Consider the following 20,368-nt stretch of genomic DNA (forward strand, 5'->3'; position numbering starts at 1 on the left):
GTTGTGCTGTTGAAGGCCTGTGAGTGTGGATACAGAGCAGTTCTGCTTGTTCTACTTTCTTCACTTTGGAAACATCCCCTAATTAGAAGGAAACCTTAAAAAGTTGGAGATAAAAGGTGATGTTGTAGTCTATGGCAGCTTTTACTGACTGCTCAGGACCTCGGTGTGTAATTCTCAGCCCTGGATGAAACATACAGACACCGATGAGGCAGCAAGTTGCATGCGGCAGCCAGACTCCATGCACAGAGCTCAGGCCAAGGGCACATTGAAGAACACCTAGTCACCATCTGGGAAGCTGGTCAGTCTTCCTGAAATCTGAGCAAATATGTTCAGGTGCTTCTGGTGCCTGGTAATATGTTGTGGAGTGGACCACCTGGGCACCACCCTCTGCCACAGGTTCAGGGAGCCAGGACCCCAACAGGCAGGTAGTTGGGACAGTGTTCCACAGACACACACAGAGGGAAGCTTGTCCTTCTGTGCCCAGTCAGGCCCAGGAAGGTCGCCTGTCCCCTTGCCCAAGACAGCCTGGACAGTGGATGGTCTGCACGGAGCAACAGTATGTGAAGTTGTCAAGGACCCAGGGAAGCTCAGCTGTAGTTTTCACATTTAATCCACAGCCAAGTCCCTGTTCTGGCTTTTCCAAGGGACCAGAAAAGTTTTGTTTTGGTTTGTTTTTAGTCACCCAAGCGGGAAAGGAATGCTGAGATTTTTTGAATATTGTAAGAACTGATGTGATGCATCTATGATGATTGAAAACCTGCTATGATCTTGTGACATGCAGGCTCCTGAACCGCTTTGTGAACGCTCCTTATAAAGAAAGACTCTGCACTTGTTTTTAGCAGCTGAACTGTAGCCCTTAAACAGTGACGCCCACCCGCCTCCTTTTGAATAAAGAAGGTTTGGTTCTAACACCTCTTCCTTGAAACACTTCAAACAGCCTTTTTTTTAAATTTGTTTTGGGTTTTTTTTTGGCTGCACCGCCCGGCTTGTGGGATCTTAGTTCCCTGATCAGGGACTGAACCCGGGCCCTCAGCTGTGAGAACGTGGAGCCCTAACCACTGGACCGCCAGGGAATTCCCTCAAACAGCCATTTAGAGAAGGTGTTGAAATGAGAGAAAGAAAGCTCCTTTCTAACCTGGAGTTTTCTCAGAACTGGAACTATTCAGAACATGACTATATTTATAGCATCTGTTGAATTTGGATTCCAGAGGAGTAGAAAGGTTTACAATCAAAACTGTATAGAGTTTGCCTTTCAGAACTGTGGTGGATACGTGTCCGCTAATGGTGAGCGCAAAAAAATTACTGTCTGTTAAATGTTTTTTTTAAATCTTGCAGTAACTAAGGCAAAAATAGGACCACAGTTCATAGAAAGAGCAAAAGTACATGAGAATTCACAGAAAACAAGCATCAGAAAACCGTTGGCTTCACAATCACGTGATGTGAATTAAAACAACAATATTCCACAGCATACGTGTTAATTTAGGAAAGAGTTTCTTGATGTAGAGCCTTACGCTGCTAATGAGCGGGCACGGTAATACCTTACGGTGATACCCTACTGTTGACAGTGTGTCTCTTGGTGACAAATTGGTCATACTGTCAAGAATCATAAGACGTTCATAGCCTTTGATCCTGTAATCCTAATCCCAGAAAATGATAATTTAAAAGAAGAAGAATATCATGAAAATGATATCATGAACATGTTCCTTGCATTTTTAATTTACAGTAGAAATCCATAGAAGCACTGTCGATTCTGACAATAGAGGATCGTTAAGTAGCCATCAGGATGGTAACTGAGTAACAGAAGTGCTTGCTTAGGGTGACTGCTGACAAGAATACCAAATTCTGTCTACATCACTATTGCAGTTTAAATAACTAATAATAATAAACAGCGGATAAGGGCACAGAAAAGTTAAAAGTCTCTATAGATGTATATTAGGATGAGATTCTTTCTTTTCATTTTCTGTATTATTTAATTAGAGTTTGTGCAGTAAGTCAGTGCTGGAGTAGGGAAAGCTGCAAAAAAAAATGTTGGAACTAAACCCAAACAGTAGAATGGGATCCCGTTTCAGAACCTGTATCTGCAGCGCTTGCAGGTGGGTGTCCCACCGCTGTTCCCTAACGGCCTGACACCCTCCTGCCCCACAGAGACACTGGCTCATCCATCCTGAAGTCGAAACCTTTTTTCTAGAGCAAGCTCTTCTCAGAGAGGTGGTTAAGGACTCACCCCATCATCGACAGCTTGGTTGCAGACTCCAGTGACCCCTTCAGATAAGCAGAAAGGACGGCTCCTGTGGGCGGGAGCTGGCGTGATGTGGGGGCCCTAGATCAGTGCCCTCTCACCGTGGTCCCCACCCTGCAGTTCCAGAGGCCGGGCTCTGGCTGGGGGCTGCCCGTGGGTGCCGCGAGCTTAGACCAAGGGCTGCAGGGGCGAGAGGGTGAAAGCCCAGCCCCTGCCCAGGTGGGGCTGGCCCCTGGGAGCGGCTCGCCCCACAGCCCCTGGGGTTGAGACTCTGCCTGCGGTGTCTCCCCGTCCCCAGCTGCCCACCTCCCCCAGCCGCCCAGGAAGAGAGGTACAAATGCGTTTCTGACCGCCCTGTCTTCAGTCCTGATCCCTTTGGTGTTCTGGGGTGCTGGGAGGCCCAGTTGCCCAACCTCCTGCTGGACAGAGACCAGGGGCTCTGACAGGTTCCATGTCAGCCGCTAATCTCCCTGCATCCCGCTCTTGTCCCAGGCCAGGTACGCAGGCCTCCTCTTCCTGCACGAAGGGTGGCCGCTCTGCATCCACGAGAAGGTGGTGGTGCAGCTGGCGCCCCTGCGCGGAGTCAGGCTCAGGCCTGGGGACTTCTACCTGCAGATCACTGTGGCGGCCGGGAGGCAGCCCGCCAGACTGGTCTTGAAACGCCTCTCCCGGCTTGGACAAGGCTCGGAGGAAGTCACCGTCCCTGAGACCATGTACAGCTGTGTCTTCACGGGAGAGTTCCTGGAACTGGTGAACGGGGAGCAGAACAGTGTCCCCTTGCAAAACTGCTTGCTGACCTCGGGCTCGGCGGTCTACCGCACCCCCTGGAACAACGTCACAGACCCTGTCTTTGTCCCCACCACCGGAACCAACCTGCCCAGCTGCCCCAGCGGTCCCGGGCCTCAGCAGCCACCACCCGGCAGCGCCTCAGAGGCTCCAGCCCCGGCACCAACCGTGGCCAGCCCCGCTCCCCAGGGAGGCATGCCTTCCAAGCACACCCCAACCCTGCCCCACTGCAGTAGGCATCCCAGCAGTGACCAGCCCCGCCGTCTTCCTTCCCCGAGAAGGGCTGAGTGCGAAAGCCGCAGGACCCTGTCCGGGAGTCCCAGTGGAGGCCTCACGGGGGTTGGCCCCTCAGAGCAGGGCCCCTGGGAGTGTCCTGAGAGCCCTGAAGGACCAGGAGGGAGGCTGGACCCCATGGACAAGGAGGACGGCTCCAAGGCCCTCGCCTTCCACGCAGAGGGGGGCAGCCCAAGCTCCAGGAGGCGGCCGCCCAGGGCCCCAGACAGTGTGGAGGCCAGACGCTGGTTCAGGAAGTCCTACATGGAGGCCCTGCAGAACCCTATGCCCCTGGGCTCCAGCTCTGAGGAATCCATCGGGGACGAGGCCTGTGGCTCCCAGACCCACGGCCGCAGGGCCAGGGGGGCTAGGGCAGCGGCCAGTCTTACCCAGAAAGAGATCCCTGGCCCTGCGGGAGACCTCCAGGAGATCCCGAGACAAGAGAGTGGTCCAGGAGCTGCAGGGAGGACCCTTCCCAGGAGGTCTCGGTCCTGGGATAGGCCCCTCAGAAGCTCCCGAGGTGACACCCGGCGGGCCTCCCAGCACTTAGCCAGCACCAGGCCCGGGGGTCTCCTGGGAGGACAAGCTGTGGGGACCAGAACCACAGGCTCCAGCTGTCCAGGCACAGTGGAGAGTCCCAACTGCACAGGAGAGGAAGGTAAATGTCCACCCCGGCTCCCCCCACCCTCCCCTCCCCCCACACTCCCCTCCTCCTCCTCCCGTCTCCCACCTGTGACAATTGGTCTGGTCACTTGATTCAGTAGAAGCCTGTCTCCATGTCCGTATCAACTGTTGAAAATGTTTACATGTATTCATTTCCGGGGCTGCCACAGCAAGGTACCACGGACTTCGTGGCTCCGAACAACAGCAAATTATCCTCACGGTTCTGGTCCTGAAGTCCAAGATCAAGGTGTCCCAGGGTCCCACTCCCTCCAGAGGCTCCAGGGGAGGGTGCTTCCTGCCTCTTCTGGCTACTGGAGCCCCAGGCGTCCCTTGGCCAAATTCATTGCCCTTCACCCTGTGTCTCACTGTGTCTCCAACCTCCCTCTCCTTTCTCTTGTAAAGACACCTATCATTCAATTTAGGGCCCACCCTAAACTTCACTAGTTCACTTCTGCAAAGAGCCTTTTCCAAATAAGGTCACATCTGTGTGAGAGTGAAGCCCACCTCTCTGAGGAGATGCATGAGGGTGAGGACCCATCTCTGAGGAGATGTGTGAGGCTGAGGCCCCACTTTCTCTGAGGTGATGTGTGAGGGCCAGGAACCCACTCTCTGAGTGATGCTGGTGGACGTGGCCCCTTCTCCCTGAGGTGATGCTCAAAAAGGAGTCGAGATGATGCATGAGGACAAGGCCCCCCTCTCTGAGATGACAAGTGACAGCGAGGACCCTGTGTCTTAGCAGATGTGTGAGGTGAGAACTCCCTTCTCTGAGGTGTTGTGTGAGGGTGAAACCCCCCCCCCGAGGTGATTCTTTTTTTTAATTTTTTTTAATTTTTTGTTGGGGGGTACGCGGGCCTCTCACCGTTGTGACCTCTCCCGCTGCGGAGCACAGGCTCCGGACGCGCAGGCTCAGCGGCCATGGCTCACGGGCCCAGCCGCTCTGCGGCATGTGGGATCTTCCCGGACCGGGGCACGAACCCGCGTCCCCTGCATCGGCAGGCGGACTCTCAACCACTGCGCCACCAGCGAAGCCCCCCTCTGAGGTGATTGTTGAGGTCCAGGCACCCCTCTATGAGGTGATACTGGAGGGCAAGGCCCCATTCTCTTTTGTGACAAGTGACTCGAGGACCCTCTCTCTGAGGAGATGTGTGAGGGCGAAAAGAAACCTTTCTCATTGAAGTGGTGTGTTTGGACGAGGACCCCCTCCCAGAGTTGATGCTGGAGGATGAGGCCGTCCTCTCAGAGGTGATATGTGCATGAAGATCCCCTTTCTCAAGAGGTGTGTGAGGCGAGGAAGCTCTCTCTGAGGCACGTATATGGCCAGACCCGCACGCTGAGGAGACGCACGAGGGTGACGCCTCCCTTTGTGGAGAGGTGTGTGAGGCAGCGACCACCTGTCTGAGGTGATTCTTGAGGTCGAGGCTCCTCTCACTGAGGGGATGTGTGAGGGTGAAGTCCCCTCTCTGAGTTGATGTATGAAGCAAGGACCCTTTCTCTGAGGGGACGAGTGAAAGTGAGGCCCCCTTCTGACATGATGGCCGAGGGAGAATCCCTTCTTTTACACAGCGTGGAGGGTGAGGACTCCCTCTCTGAGGTTATGTGTGAGATGGAGGTCTCAGTCTCTGGGGTGATGCAGGAGGCTGAGGTCACGATCCATGACATTATTGAGTATAAAGTGTTTCTCCCTTGGGTGTTTTCTGGGTGTCAGGATCTGAGAACCCGTTTATTTATGTGATTTATTCATTACTCCTCAGGAAAAGCCTGACCTGCAGATGTGCTCACTGACCTTTCCCACCAGAAATGGGACAAGTTCACAGGTCTCCTGTTTTCTCCTTGCATTTGTAGCTGCCTTCAAACCAGAGAAATGCGGTATCTTTGAGCAGGTCTCTTTGCTTTGTGCAGCTGACGTCTATGCAGAGGGCAGCAGCTTCCAAGGAAGCAGCCCCACCCGGTGTTCAGACCTGCTTGCTGAGCCGCTGTGCCCCGAGGGTGAAGGGTGGACGCCTGGCACAGGAGACCTGCCCAGCCAGGCGCCCAGGCAGGAGCTGGAAATCAACCAGGAGCTACTGCAGTCCGGGGCGGTCACCCTCCCAGGTGAGCATGGCTGTCTTGCTGGCCGCACACCACAGGCCAGCGGCTTCTTAACAACAGAGCTTCACTTCTCACAGTCCTGGAGGCTGGATGTCCACGATCAAGGTGCAGCATGGTGGGTGCCGGTGAGGGCCCCTTCCTGGTTCACAGTCAGCGCCTTTTCACCGTGTCCTCACATGGCAGGTGGGCAAGGGGTCTCTCTTTTATAAGGGCATTAATCCTATTCATGTGGGCTCCACCCTCAGGACCAAAGCCCCTCCCACAGATCTCACTTCCAAATTCCATCAAATCAGGCATTAAGATTTCAACATATGAATTTGGGTGGTTACACACGGTCAGAGCATGGCAGTGGCCCCCACCCTCCCAGGTGAGCTTGGCTGTCATCTGCCCAGGTGAACACCAGGCTCAACCCTCCCAGCAGATCTCACATCTAAGCCAATAACTCAAATAGTGTTTGCAGATCCTGGCTCCATACTCCTCCAGCTTGAAGCCGCAGGTGTCCTTATGGGGGCCCTTTCACAATGGCCCCTTGTTAGCTCACAGCCTCCTGGGACCTTCCTGGTGGAATCTGAAATTGCCCACATACTCACAGAGGGCAGAGAGAGACCGAAGCAAGAGGCCACGCTCCACATTGGCAGGTGGCAGGTAACTTATATACCAGGCTTGTACTGGGCGGCCTCAAGGTTTCCACCCCGCCCGCCAGAATCTTAAAGTTTCCCTGGAGGGAGGCCTGAACTGGCCTCAGTCACGTTACTCTCCAGTCGGTCTCGATGCCACACCACTACCTCCAAGGTGCGTCTTTAGGCGGCTTCTGGGAACGCGGAGGGCAGAGGAGCACAGGGGCCTGGGTCCAGCTCGGGGGTCAGCTAGCGGTCGCGTCCTCTCAGTGGCCTCCTCCAGCACCTCTGTTTCTGCAGGAACCCGAGACCGTCAGGGAAGAGCGGTGGTGCAGGTCTGTACAAGGGGCCCACTCTGGTCCAGCGAACACGTGTCCAGTGCCGAGCTAACCCGTCTGCTGAAGTACCTCCACACCATCCCCAGGTGGGACTGAGCCAGCCTCCAGTTTTCAGACCCTTTGAGGATAAACCCAACTGAGGTGTAATCTCGGGTGGCTCCTGGGCTCTGCTGTCCGGCGCGTCACTGCCGCAGGTCCCGTTTCCCTCCTCCCCGTCTTCCGGGCCCTCGTGCCCGGGCTCTCACGTGCCATCCCCCACGCACCCCTTCCCTCCCATGCACCTGGACCCCTCCCCTCCGAATGCAGGCCTGAATTCTGCATTGCTCTTCATTGTTCAATACTTGCTTTAAGCATTATTTATCTACATGTTTTATGCTCCACCTCCTTCTAAAAAAGATTTGAAGTGTCCTTGATTAAAGACACGAGCTGATGCAAACAGAATATTTAGTATAACCAGGTGAAGAAATCATACAAATAGGAGGTACCTGGTGCCAGAAAGCAGAAAAGACTGACTGCTAACTAGGCCTTGTGTCATCGCTGGGCCTCCGGGCAGCCAGCAGCATACGTGCCAGGAAGAAAGTGCACCAGCCCCTCCAGAGCCGCATCTTCCTGGTGTGGAATTCCAGGGGACCTTGCCTCCTGCACCCTACACAAGGAAGCAGACATGCTTGGGTGACCCTCTCCAGGGCTCTCCATGGACCAAGGACAGAGATGGGGGCGGACGGAGAACCGGAGCCACGCTCATTGTTTGGGGCCCCTCACCCCCATCAGGTGCAGACGGGCTTCGGGCTCCCTCATGGCCATCAGACCAAGAGCCTCCACGGTGCTGGGTGGACGTAGCCCCAGGGCTCAGTCCTAAGGTCAACGGCCCAGGTTTGAATCCCAGCCCCGAATCCCAGCCCTGCCCTTGGCTGGAGCCCGTAGTGTGCCACGATGAAGGGCTGTCTCATGGGTGTGCTCGAGGGGCTAGAAATAATCTCTGTGCAGTCCCTAGAGTGAAGTCACATGACCTCGTGTGAGAGCGTGCTGGGTGACTCACCGCCACATGTGAGCACGTGTGGGAACACGCTACCTGGTGTGCCCTCGCGTGACATGGGAGGTTCCTGGTACAGGGTCACCCGTGACCTCATGCTCATTTGTGGAGTATTGACTTTCTGTTGAAATTTTTTCTGAAATAGCACGGGTACAGTCAGTGTGGGAACACACAGGCAGGAAAGGACTTAAAATACTGCATCCCCCAGGCTCCTTCACAGAGCGAGGCTCCCAGTTATCTGCAGGGTCTGCTTTTACTGCCCTGAGCCTAGGATTTCAAACTTATCTTTCAGCAGAGATTTCAAAATATAATGAAACGACTCTGAAAAAAATTAGTTTCATCCTTGCACTAGTTCATACTCTATAAGCCTCAGGTAAACACCTTCAAAGCCCTAGAATAATGACATTTTCTATTGACCAGAAGCTTTCCTTTGACCACTGCATGGAGGTCCTGACTGACCAGGGCCCCCCGAGAGAAGGGAGTGAGACTGCTGTGGGACCTGTGGGACCGGGGCTGAGCTGTACGTCCAGACCCCTGCTTTCTCCACTTCGCCACAGCCGGTGCACACAGCCCGCCGCTGCTCACCTGCTCGTGAAGACCTGGGAGAAAAATGTTTCTGAAGACTTGGGGGGCTTGTTCTGGAGCCCGAAGGTTTGGCTGGTTATTCCCCCACAAGGGCTGTAACTGTGAACGTCCTGATAGAGGGCGGCACCGGGAGAAGCCACATGCCCCCAGCTCTTGGGAAGAGGTACCCGAGATGCCGCATCCTTGGAAGGAGCACCCGGGAGGGTCTCATCATTGGTTCCCGCAGGTGTGTTACAAGGAGCCCTGCATTCCTATGAGTTTGCCTCGTGAAAGGACTGCCATCAAACTCAGATACACAGAACCTTAAGCTCGGAAAGGATCTTGGCTGTTATCCACGCACCCTCCTGCGCCATGCAGGAAGCCACCCATCCATCCTGCCCTCCACACTTACCTGGGAATACAAAAGGGAGCAGCAGAAGTTCCTGCCCGGATGGAGACACACACGTGAACCCGAATTGTCACAGCTCCCGGTGTGAGACGCCCACAGTGCCGAGAGGGACTTCCCAGACATACTGTGTCCTGGTGGAGGGAGAGGGTTTGCAGACGAGAGGGGAAGCAAGAACACACACAAGGCCTGGAGCAGTCGGGCACTTTCTGAGGACAGAAGACGCTGCGAAGACAGCAGGCCCCCCTGGGCCGAAGACCATGGCGTGTGGCCGGCCGAGCGGCCTGCAGCTTCAGGAAGACAGTTGGGAGGCTTCCGCAGAAATGCAGACCCAGACATCCAGACAGGTCTGCACAGCGGCCTGGGGTGGACCAGGGACCCCAAGGGGCCAGACTGGAGGCCGGGAGGCTGCCTGCCGGTGGGAGTGAGGGCGAAACAGAGGCATCGGGATCCAGAGCAGGGGCAGGCAGAAGAGGAGCGGATCTGCTCTGGGGTTCCAGTTGGCACCAATGTGGATGCAGGAATGAGCAAAGGGATCCGTCTCAGCCACACAGGACCAGGGTCCAGCAGCTGTCTGGCCCCGGGAACAGCCCCCAGGAAGGGCGGGGCTGTCCTGCCAGCTGCCAAGTGGGTGACGTCCTAGAGGATAGCCTGTGAGTCACTGAGCATGACCGCCCCTGTGGTCCTGGTGAGGCCACTTGCTGGGCTCTGGGGCCACGATTGACTTGGCAGATGATGGGAAACCCCAGGGCCGGGGGCACCAGGGAAGGGAGGCCCACGACGACAGAGCGAGATCCAGCCGTCCCTGTGGAGGCCGCCGGCCTGACCGGCAGGGCGGACACGAGACCCTCCAAGGAAATGGAGCATCTTGGCCAGCTCCTGGCAGCACTGACCAGGACCCGTGTGGCCAAGCAGGTGGGCACCGAGGAGTCCCTGGGCAGACATAGCGTCCAGCTGCCTGCCCCCACCTGGGCCTCGCAGAGCGGCAGCACCAGACGCATCAGCTTGGGCTCCACAGCCCCACGTCTGTCCTTGTACCTGGCCTCCCCCAAGAAACACCCTTTACAATGGTCTTGAGCAGTTTTACCCCAAATTGAACACACCTGACTGCGGGGCGATCAGGAACATGGCACTAAAACTGTGCAGCTCTGCCAGCTTTGTGTAAGCAGGCATCAGGTCCCCAGCTCAGTGCTGCGGCGTGCGCATCTAGAGATCAGACAGGCAGCTGAGTTAGAATACTCTCTGGCACTGGAAGCTACAGTGGAAGGCAGTTCCCAGGGACACTGAAAGTTCTGAAGAATGAATATACCAACTTGTCCCGGCCTATTATTCTTTCCTATTGAATCTGGAACTGAAGCTTCTGATCACACAATACAGACAACAGGGTTTTCAAAAGCACATGGCGAGATTTTTAGTTTCAGGGGATGCTCTGCAGTCCTGCGTCAACCCAAACACACAAACGAGTACAAAGACTCCCAGGAACCTCTGGCTCCTGGGTGAAGGCCCTGCTTCGCTCACCCAGAGCTGCACCTGCGTGGATGGCGGTGGGCAGGAGAGAGAAAGCAGGCATCCCCACCACTGGCCCACCACCGTGAGTCCCGGTTGCCCTACCTCAAGCTGAGAAGCAGCTGATTCCTCAGGAAGCGGAAGGTGGATGTGTGTCAAGTCAAGAGTCCCGAGCTCGTAGAGCCAAGAGCATCTGGGCGGGGACGTGTCTCATGGACAGACAGGGAAACTCGTTCTGGATGAGACTTAACACGTCCTGTCTTTCTTTCTCCAGGAAGGAGGTGCGGGAGCTGGGGCTGGTCATCCTGGTGGACGCACGCAAGAGCCTGGCCACGCCCGCCCTCTCCCAGGCCCTGGCAGCCCTGCAGGTGAGCAGGTGGGTCCCGTCCTGGGGCGCTGAGCTTCTCCAGGCGCAGGGGGTCAGCAGCCGCCACCTCCCTCGTGTGAACCTGGAGACGTGGGGAGGGGCCTGCGCTGAGAAGTGGGAGGAACAAAGCAGGTTCCTGCTTCCGCTCCTCCCGGTCTCGCTGCAGACCTTCAAGTCCAGCTGGCCAGGGTTGCAGACGTTGTGGTTTGTGCTCTGACTCAGCAGGAACGGGAATGACGTCCCTTCACACCGTATCCGTGTCTACTGTCCGACTAAATCCGGGTGCAGGGTAGTTAGTCACCCTCCCAGACAGGAACGGAGGTCTGCAGGGGCGGCCACCACTCACCGTGGGGTGTGGGTCCTGGACATTGGGCGGCCAGGAGTCCCGGAGCCCTCTGGGACGGGGTCAAGGCTGGTGGTCTAGCGGTGGCCTCAGGAAGCCCCAAGCCTGGATTCCAGGTCATGAGTAGAATCCAGGGAGTCCCTGGAACAGGTAGAGAGGCACCGCTGGATGTTTCAGGGACCCAGGGCCAGATGGGAGCCCGAGAACATTCAGTCTCCCTCAGATGTGTGTACACAGGGCTCCTGGGTGCCAAGCACTGTGCTGGGGTCCAGGCTGTCGGAGGCACCTGGAAGCCTCTGCAGCTGCTCCAGCGGCTCCTGAGCTAAAATCATTTCCTCTGTTCCATCTCTAACGGTGCAGCACTGGTCACTGTTCTCACCCAGGCTCCTACATTTTAGGACGCCGAACAGAAGTTCTTTCAATGAAAGATTTAGTGACTGAGGTTGGAGCAAGTCTGATCAGCTGGAGAGCAGAGTCTGGGGAAAGGAAAGAGGGGCCCGGCAGACAGGCTCTGCGCGGGGCGGGGGCCGGGGGAGGCCAGGCCGGAGAGGCTTGGGGAGAGGATCCAAACCTCCAGGCGAGAGGAGAGGCGGGCACAGCGTGCTGTGTGCCGTGCTGCGTGCTGCACCGCGTGTGTGTTGTGTGCGGGACCGAGCAGAGCAGGGCCAGACGGCCAGGAAGACGCAGGTGCGCGTCTGCACGCTCTGCGGGCATTTCCGGAAGCGGGAGGACCGTGGCAGCTCTGCTCGTGCGGCATCCGATGGGAACGTGAGTATCAGCGACCATGAAGAACCCATGGAAAATCAGGCGTCCAGCCTCAGGCAGAGATGAGTGAGCCCTTCGCAGCAAGTCTGCCGCGCTTCCCCACCCTAGCTGTTGACCTGAGTTCTAGGCAGATCGGACCTGGCCACGTACCATTTCCCCAGCATTTCGTTTTGTTCAGACTTCCCTTATATCCTGGGCCACTCGGGTCCCATGGGGGAGACAGGCCTGAGAGAGGTGGTCCCTGACCACCCACGCAACTCCCAGAGCAGAAGCTGGGAGCTGAGGAAACGTCAGCTACGTCTGGGACTTTTTATCACACGCGAATAGTCTAAGGAGCTTCATGATGGGGTTACGAGAGGAAATCCAATTCTTTTCCATGTCTGGACATAACTATTATTCCACAAAGCTGGCTTTCAGACAGCCCTGAGGGCCTTGCAGAGAAAGCTGGCCTGCAGACCCCTGCCCTGTTTTTGGCTCAGCTGACAGCAGGATTTCTGATCCAAATGAGAAGAATGGAAATGAGCTGGAATTTAAGGATCATGTGTCCATTTTCAATTTAAGTTTTGAGGAATGTATAAAAGTACTTAAATATTTTTACAAAGGGCAAAAAATTTCAGCTGTTCTTCATATCTACCTCAAGTAAGTATACTTCAAATTTGTTAAATTATTAAAGTTCAGATACCATAAAAAGTTTTCCATTTTGAAAAGGGAATAGTGATTTTTTTCCCTGGTGGAAGAAATTCCTGAGACTTTGCACATCCGTACCCCACTCACAGCAGGTAACTATTACCTTATTAACATGGTAATTGTCATAAATCATTAACTGTTCTCTCTTATCTGAGAATTAACATTAATTCTCTTTGGCATGGTAACAAATCCTAGAAGTAAAAATTCACTCAAATAGGAATATATAAGAAATATAAAACACTTTTCCAAACTGTTTGTAGTTTTAATGCATGATAACTCAAAATTTTAGCTAAACTGAGTAAGAGAAATAGAATATGGCTCTAAAATAGGAAAACAGGATTGTTCTTTTCTGTGGCTTTTCTATGGCTTATTCATTCAACAAATATTTACAAAGTGTCATCCACAAGAAGCCACTTAACAAAAATGTAAGTATATAGGATGAACTTAAAACAGATAAGATATCAGTTAGTCCTGAGGCCCATCCAGTAAATTCATTTCAAAATAGGGGATTACAAAAAGGCCTAAAATTTGTTTATCACTATAAGAAAGTATTAAAAAGTAAAGCTTTAGGGAATATGAATGAAGAAACACTGGGTAAATAAAAGCATTTTATTGCTGAATGATCTGGCCTCAATATAATCTAGCAAACAGAAACAGGAGTTTGATTAAAATCATAAACACTTTTTAAAAATAAGATTTTTTTCAACCAATAGAGTTGGAACAATTGGACATCTGTATGCAAAAGAAAAGAAAAAAAGAAATCTTCAACACATACTGCATATAATATATAAAAATTAACTGAAAATGGATCTTAAACCTACATGTAAAATCTAAAACTGCAAAACCACCAGAAGAAAACATAGAAAATCTCCATGACCTTGGTTTAGTCAACTATTTCTTAGCTCTGACCCCAACAGCATAATCCATAAAAGAAAAAAATGATAAATTGAACTTCATCCAAATTTAAAACTCCTCCTCAAAAGACATTGTTACTAAAATGAAAATACAAAGCCAAGACTGTGATAAAATGTTTGCAAAACATATCTGATAAAAGACTTGTATCCAGAATATATAAAGTCTCAGAACTCAATAATAAGAGAAAAAAAAGTCCAGTAAAATATGGGCAAAATATTTGAACAGAGTTTACCAAAAAAAATTTATGAACGGGAAATAGGCACATAAAAATATGTTCAACGTCTTTAGTCACTGGAGAAATGCAACTTAAAACCAAAATGAGATCACACATACAACTACAACCACACACTTGACAAGAACAAGACCGTGGTGTTGCTGGTGGGATGCAGGACAGTGTAGCCACTCGGGAAGAGTATTTGGCTGTCTCTCACAAGCTAAACCTACACTTAACCATAGCACCCGGCAAACCAATGGCTGGATATTTACACAAAAGAAATGAAAACACAGTGTTTACAGGCTTTGTTTATGATTGCCAGAAACTGGAAACAACACACATGTCCTTCATCTGCTGAGTGAATGACAAGACTCGTGCCTGCAGTCGAGGTAACATGATGAGCAGTGAGAGGCGTGAGCTACTGACCTCCCAGCACTGGGGATGCGTCTCAGGGCAGTGTGCTGAGTGAGAGAAGCCGACACTGCACTGCATGAGTCCGCTCATGCGATATGTGGAAAGGCAATTTACTGAGACAGAAAACAGATGGGTGATTGCCAGGGACTGCGGAGCTGGACTACAAAGGCACATGAAGGAATGTGCGGGATGCTAAACTGTCTTATGTCTTCATTGTGGTGGTGGTTACATGACTCTAAGTTATGTCAAAACTTAGAGAACTGTACACTAAAAAGGGTGAATTTATCCTATGTTAATTATAATCAATAAACCTGATTACCTTAAAATTCATAAGGGCAAATAATTTATATTCACAGCAAAGGCAACTACATTTTATGCATTTTAGGAACTTTTGGAACATATCAAAGTAGAGCCAATAAAAATTGGACAATTTTATTAACTCAATGAAGTTAAAAATTAGAAAGCTAATCAGTATTTCTTATTTCAGAACACATCTACTCCCTTAATTCATAGTATTTTGCTGCTGGTGGATAAAGAATCAGCATTTAGGCCTGACAAGGATGCAACAATTCAGGTAATGGTTCTAGACCGTAAGCACCAGACTGACTGATGACTCTGACAGATAGACCCTGAGTGATGCATAAAATTAAATATTAGGGCACCTAGATGAGATAACGCATGAAAGAATTTCTGTAAGATCTAGTTGCTTCCATACAGGAGCCTGGAAACCTGTCTCCAATGCCTTGAATTCTTGCAGGACCCCTGCAGAGCATAACATTAGAAAACTTTTAAAAATCTGGTTTTTCTTCTCCACCTCATTTGTTTTCTTTCCTTCTCTTCTTGCTTCTTTCTCTTTTATCTGAAAATGTCTTTACTTTGCCTTCATTCATTTTTTTAAAATGTTCTCTCTTCCCCTCAGATTTCTTTTCTGTTTTTCTTTATTTATTTTTACTTACTTTTGGCCATGCCACGTGGCTTGTGGGATCTTAGTACCTGACCAGGAATTGAACCTGTGCCCCCTGCAGTGGAAGCACAGAGTCCTAACCACTGGACCGCCAGGGAATTCCCAGCCTTCATTCTTTTTTGTTGTTGTTGTTGTTGTTTTGTTTGTTTTTAATTTTATTTATTTATTTATTTATTTTTGGCTGTGTTGGGTCTTCGTTTAAGTGCGTGGGCTTTCTCTAGTTGTGGCAAGCGGGGGCCACTCTTCATCGCGGTGCGCGGGCCTTTCACTGTCGCGGCCTCTCTTGTTGCGGAGCACAGGCTCAGTAGTTGTGACTCACGGGCCTAGTTGCTCCGTGGCATGTGGGGTCTTCCCAGACCAGGGCTCGAACCCATGTCCCCTGCATGGGCAGGCAGACTGTCAACCACTGTGCCACGAGGGAAGCCCCAGCCTTCATTCTTGAAGGATATTTTCACTAGATATAGAATTCTGGCTAGACAGTAGTTTTTTTGTTTGTTTGTTTTTTCCGCACTTTAAAGATGCTGTTCTGGTGTCTTCTGGCCTTCCTAGTTTCTGATGAAAAGTTCATAGTAAAAAAGTTCATCTATAGGAAATGTGTCATTTTTCTCTGGCCCCTTCTAAGATGTTCCCCTTCTTTTTTAGCAAATTGACTATAACGTGACTCGGCATGGTTTTCTTCTTATTTATCCTGTTAAGTTTGGCTGAACTTCTTGAACATTTACGTTTATGTTTATCACCAAATTTAGGAAGTTTTCAATCATTATTAAGAGTCTTTTCTGCTCATTCTCTCCTCTCTTTCTTGATTTCAATTACACATACAGTAGTGATATTGTCCCATAAGTCTTTGAGAATCTGGGGGTTTTTTTCACTTTTTTTCTTCTCTTTTCTTCAGATCAGATTGTTTCTATTGACCTATCTTCAAGGTCACTGACTCCATTCAGCTATTAAGCCCATCCAGTGAGTTTTTTAGTTCAGATATTGTGTTTTTCAGCTATAAAATTTTCAGTGGGTTTTTAAATAGATTTTCTATATTTCTGCTGAGATTTCCTATTCTCTCATTAATTGCAAGCATCTTTTCCTTTACATCATTGACATAGTTATAATAGCTGTTTGTTTGTTTGTTTGTTTGTTTTGTGGTACACGGGCCTCTCACTGTTGTGGCCTCTCCTGTTGCGGAGCACAGCCTCCAGACGCGCAGGCTCAGCAGCCATGGCTCACGGGCCCAGCCGCTCCGCAGCATGTGGGATCTTCCCGGACCAGGGCACGAACCCTGCATCGGCAGGCGGACTCTCAACCACTGCGCCACCAGGGAAGCCCACAATAGCTGTTTTAAAGTCCTGTCTAATTACAACATCTGTGGTCTTTTCTGGCTTGATCTCTGTTGATTGTCTTTTCCTGAAGCTTCAGAATGAGTCACATTTTCCTGATTCTTTGTGTGTCAAGTAATTTTGGATTATATTTTGAACATTGTGAATATTCTGTTGTAGAGACTCTGGATTCTCTTATAAACCTTCACAGAATGCTGTTTTAGCCTGCATTTAACTTGATTAGACTGAGTAGGTCCAGTCCCTTTCCCCAGCTTTCTCCATGGGGTGGATATTGACCTTCACTTTCTGCCCCAGCTCTATCCTCTGGCTGTTAGGCCAGAAAGATGCCCATTTTCTATCAGAGCTTCAGCCACTCCAGCCTTACCATATTGGCAGCCTGCCTTCAGGCCAAAGCCACAAAAACAGGGAGCCACCCCATGCCAGTCCTTTTACCCAGTTTCAGTTGCCTCCATGGTGGCTTTGTCCACCCTCCAGAGCTTTCAGATGGCTGTCGTTATACTTTATCCAGAGTCTGGTTTTGTCTGGGGAGGGTCAACACTGCCAAAGCAGAAGTGGCTCATCCTTGGTTCATCCTCTCACTTTCCCTTCCTCCTCCTGCCTTTTCCCTTTTCCTGTTAACACCTTGCCGTCTCTTCCCCAACTTTTCCATTCTTTTGGTCTTTCCTCTCTTTCTCCTTGCTGTCTCTCCTTTCACGTCTCAGTTAGATTCCTGTGTCCAACCACATATACTCCAGTAATGCCACCAGCAGGCAGGATAGCTGAACCCTAAAGTTGCTTCTCAATCCTCTCAACCAAGTAACCCAGCAGTTTTCCCAGGAGTGAGCCATTCTAGTGGTTTTTCCTGAGAGCTGCATCCATGGCCATGACCAGTGAACGCCTTCCTTGGCAGTGTGAGCTGGTGGGTTCCCTGAAGGCCCTGCACAAATTTGTCGACAGCTCCCAGCTGACTGCAGACCTCGAGGGATCCTTTCCCTACAGCCACAGTGCCTGGATCTGCTTCCGTCGGGTAAGGTGCAACTCACAGCTGCTGCGCATGCCAGTCTCCTGGGCTTCTCCTTAGATGGATTTTTTTACTTAAATCAGAAAAGGGCCCCCCCCCGCAAGTACCACACCTGTCATAGTCACCATCAACAGTCTGCTTCTGGACAACCACACCATGGCACACTTGAGAAGGCCGCTGAAACCCCTGGGCAGGGGAGGATCTTCTTCTGTAGCTGTGCAGAGGTCACCGGGCGGCCGCATGGCAGGCTCTGCAGCCTGAGATGGGTTGACATGTGGGAACCCACAGCTGCTCGTTTCAGCATCTAACAGAGCCTGTCTTTATGTTTCCTGGCTCTCAAACCTCCATAGAAGCTGGAGCCCTTCACCTCAGACTGCGAGGAAGCCATTGTTTTCCTACAAAATTCAGTCCACTCCCTGAACTCCCCCAGGACCCCAAGCACAGCACAGGTAGGTTCTCGTGTATTTTATTTTATTTGACAGATAGGTGGGAACATAACAGTTTGGTCAAAACCATCATCCTCAGCAAAAATTTTCAAGCCCTTTTTCATTCATGGATCCTTTTCAATTAGCAAAAAACTTCCAAAAGACCACTTCCTCCCCCTTGTGACCAAAAAAATCCCACTCTGCCCAGAAAAGAAACATCACCACTACCTTTGCTGACATGCCACCGAGGCACAAGTGATTGCTGTCAGGAGTGAGTAATTCAGAGGAGACACAGAGGTGGACTGGCTGGAGGGACCTCGGCGGCCGAGGGACCAGGGGCCTGGAGCTGCCTCCCGATGCCCAGGGCGCACGGTGAAATCCTGGCCTCGTCTAAATGCCGGGATCTCCTCCTGCTGCCGCCTTTAAGCTTCCCTCTTCCTTTCTGCCCTCAGACCTCCCTTCCCTTGGGCAAGGGCATCGGGAGCTGTGCTACGTTCCTGCGGGGACTGGGTGGCATGTGGGGTACGCCGAGCCCACCTGCTTTTAACTCGGTCGGCAGAGCAAGGACATGGGTCACACTGACGTGTCCACTAGCGCTAGGCTTGGGCGGACTGGAGGAGGGCTTCCAAGCGCGTTTCTCCCACCCGGGCAGGAGGTCGCAGAGTTGATCAGCAAGCACAGGGCGATGATGAAGCATGTCCTGGAAGACGCGCGGCTGGTGGCCCTCCGGCTGGAAGGCAGCACCGTGCTGGCACGGCTGAGGAGGGAGGAGCACGGCGCCGGCCAAGACTACCAGTGAGTGTCCCGCTGGGGCAGCGCTGGACCGCAGCCCAGCCGGGGCGACTCCCCGTGCTCTGCCCAGTCACGGGAAGCCCGTCTTCATCACCTGCAGTGTCTCCAAGGAGTTCAAACCTCCATTCCTCTGACGGACACACTGACTGATCAGAGATTAATTCCCTTTGTAACTAAAGGAAGCCTAGCAGATTCCTTGGGAGGCTCAAGTGGAGAAAGATCACTTCCTGGGATTCAGCATCGGTCCTAACCAAATGCTTCCTTGCCTATTGCCTCCCAGGCACCGGGTCCACCCACCCACATTTCCCTGCCACCTTCCGGGTGCCTGCACCTGTGGCTGGCAGGGTGTCAGCTTACAGGCATGTTTATGCTCTGCTCAGGCTGTGGGCCTCCTCAGGGGCTTCCGTTTTTGTCAGATGTACAGAATGCAGTTGGTGTTTGTAACCAGGCGTCACCGAGTCGGGGCTTGCTGTGAACAAACACCCCGACAGCTGCCTTCTCTTTCCAGGGACACCATCGAGGCTGCCTGCAGGCTGTACGACCAAGTGGACGAAGAGGTCCACAGGCTGGTCCTCGCCTCCAACAGGTGTCTGCAGGCACTGGAGGAGCTCCAGGAGCGAGGACACCAGTCAGGGCTCCAGGGGGGAGGTGACCAGGTCAGTGTCCTGGGAGTGGTGACCAGTGAGGGCTCCAGGGGGAGGTGACAGGGCTCCGGGGGGAGGTGACCAGTCAGGGCTCCAGGGGGAGGTGACCAGTCGGGGCTCCAGGGGGAGGTGACCAGTCGGGGCTCCAGGGGGAGGTGACCAGTCAGGGAGCCAGGGGGAGGTGACAGGGCTCCAGGGGGAGGTGACCAGTCAGGGAGCCAGGGGGAGGTGACCAGTCAGGCTTCCAGGAGGTATGGAATCGGGTTACCTGAAATAACCAGTGTAACACTCACTATTTTAATCCAGATCTTCTTTATATTCATATGCATATAACGATTTCCAAAAGCTTCTATGTTTTTCAAGTAAAATCCTTATTATTTTATCAGCCACTGTTTCCTGGTTAGTGAATGTGAAGCCAGGATCCCCCGCCCAGCCAGCAGCATAGGGGCAGTGAAGAGTGGCAGGAGACTCTCTGGACCCTCAGCTGGCCCTGCATCCTCCAGTGTCTGGTCACCATGGGGCAGTCAGGGTGGGAGGGGCGCCACCCCCAGGGCACCCCAGGCTGGTCCCCAGGACAGCCAGCAGTCATGGTGGGGTTGCACACTGTGTATTTTCCCTCCCTGGTCTCCCCACAAACGGCCCTAGCGCCCACCCATGGGCCAGTGGGGGGCCTGGGTGCTGGGAGATGGTGACCCAGCTGATCCAGGCTGCAGGCGAGCACAGACAAGAGGCTGACCAGCTCACCTCGTCCTGGTGGTGGCAGCCTGGAGCATGGCTGACTCGGGACACCCCAACCTGGAGGCAGGCCCTGCCTGGGGCTCCTCCACCCCTCCTCAATCCTGTGGGGTCCCCTGTCTACCCTGCAGGGTCGATTCCCTGTCCTCTGGGGCCTCCTCCGTCCTATGGGGTCTACTGTTTCTTATCTATTATGTATTTTATTACAAAACGCCTCCAGGCCTTCCCAGAGGAAGGATGGAAACTCTAAGACCTGCACATC

General features: G+C 52.3%; 1 protein-coding gene across 1 annotated transcript in view; it reads left to right on the plus strand.

The window, feature by feature from the left end:
* PLEKHG4B (pleckstrin homology and RhoGEF domain containing G4B) overlaps window positions 1-20,368 on the plus strand; it is a 59,189-nt gene that overhangs the window by 26,940 nt on the left and 11,881 nt on the right. Inside the window, 9 exon segments of the mRNA XM_060092520.1 lie at window positions 2,732-3,956; window positions 5,861-6,052; window positions 6,967-7,090; window positions 10,788-10,881; window positions 14,706-14,792; window positions 17,400-17,516; window positions 17,861-17,959; window positions 18,588-18,730; window positions 19,236-19,383. Coding sequence (XP_059948503.1) covers window positions 2,732-3,956; window positions 5,861-6,052; window positions 6,967-7,090; window positions 10,788-10,881; window positions 14,706-14,792; window positions 17,400-17,516; window positions 17,861-17,959; window positions 18,588-18,730; window positions 19,236-19,383 — 2,229 coding nt within the window.

The sequence above is a fragment of the Mesoplodon densirostris genome, chromosome 3, assembly GCF_025265405.1.
Source record: "Mesoplodon densirostris isolate mMesDen1 chromosome 3, mMesDen1 primary haplotype, whole genome shotgun sequence".
Lineage (NCBI taxonomy): Eukaryota > Metazoa > Chordata > Mammalia > Artiodactyla > Ziphiidae > Mesoplodon > Mesoplodon densirostris.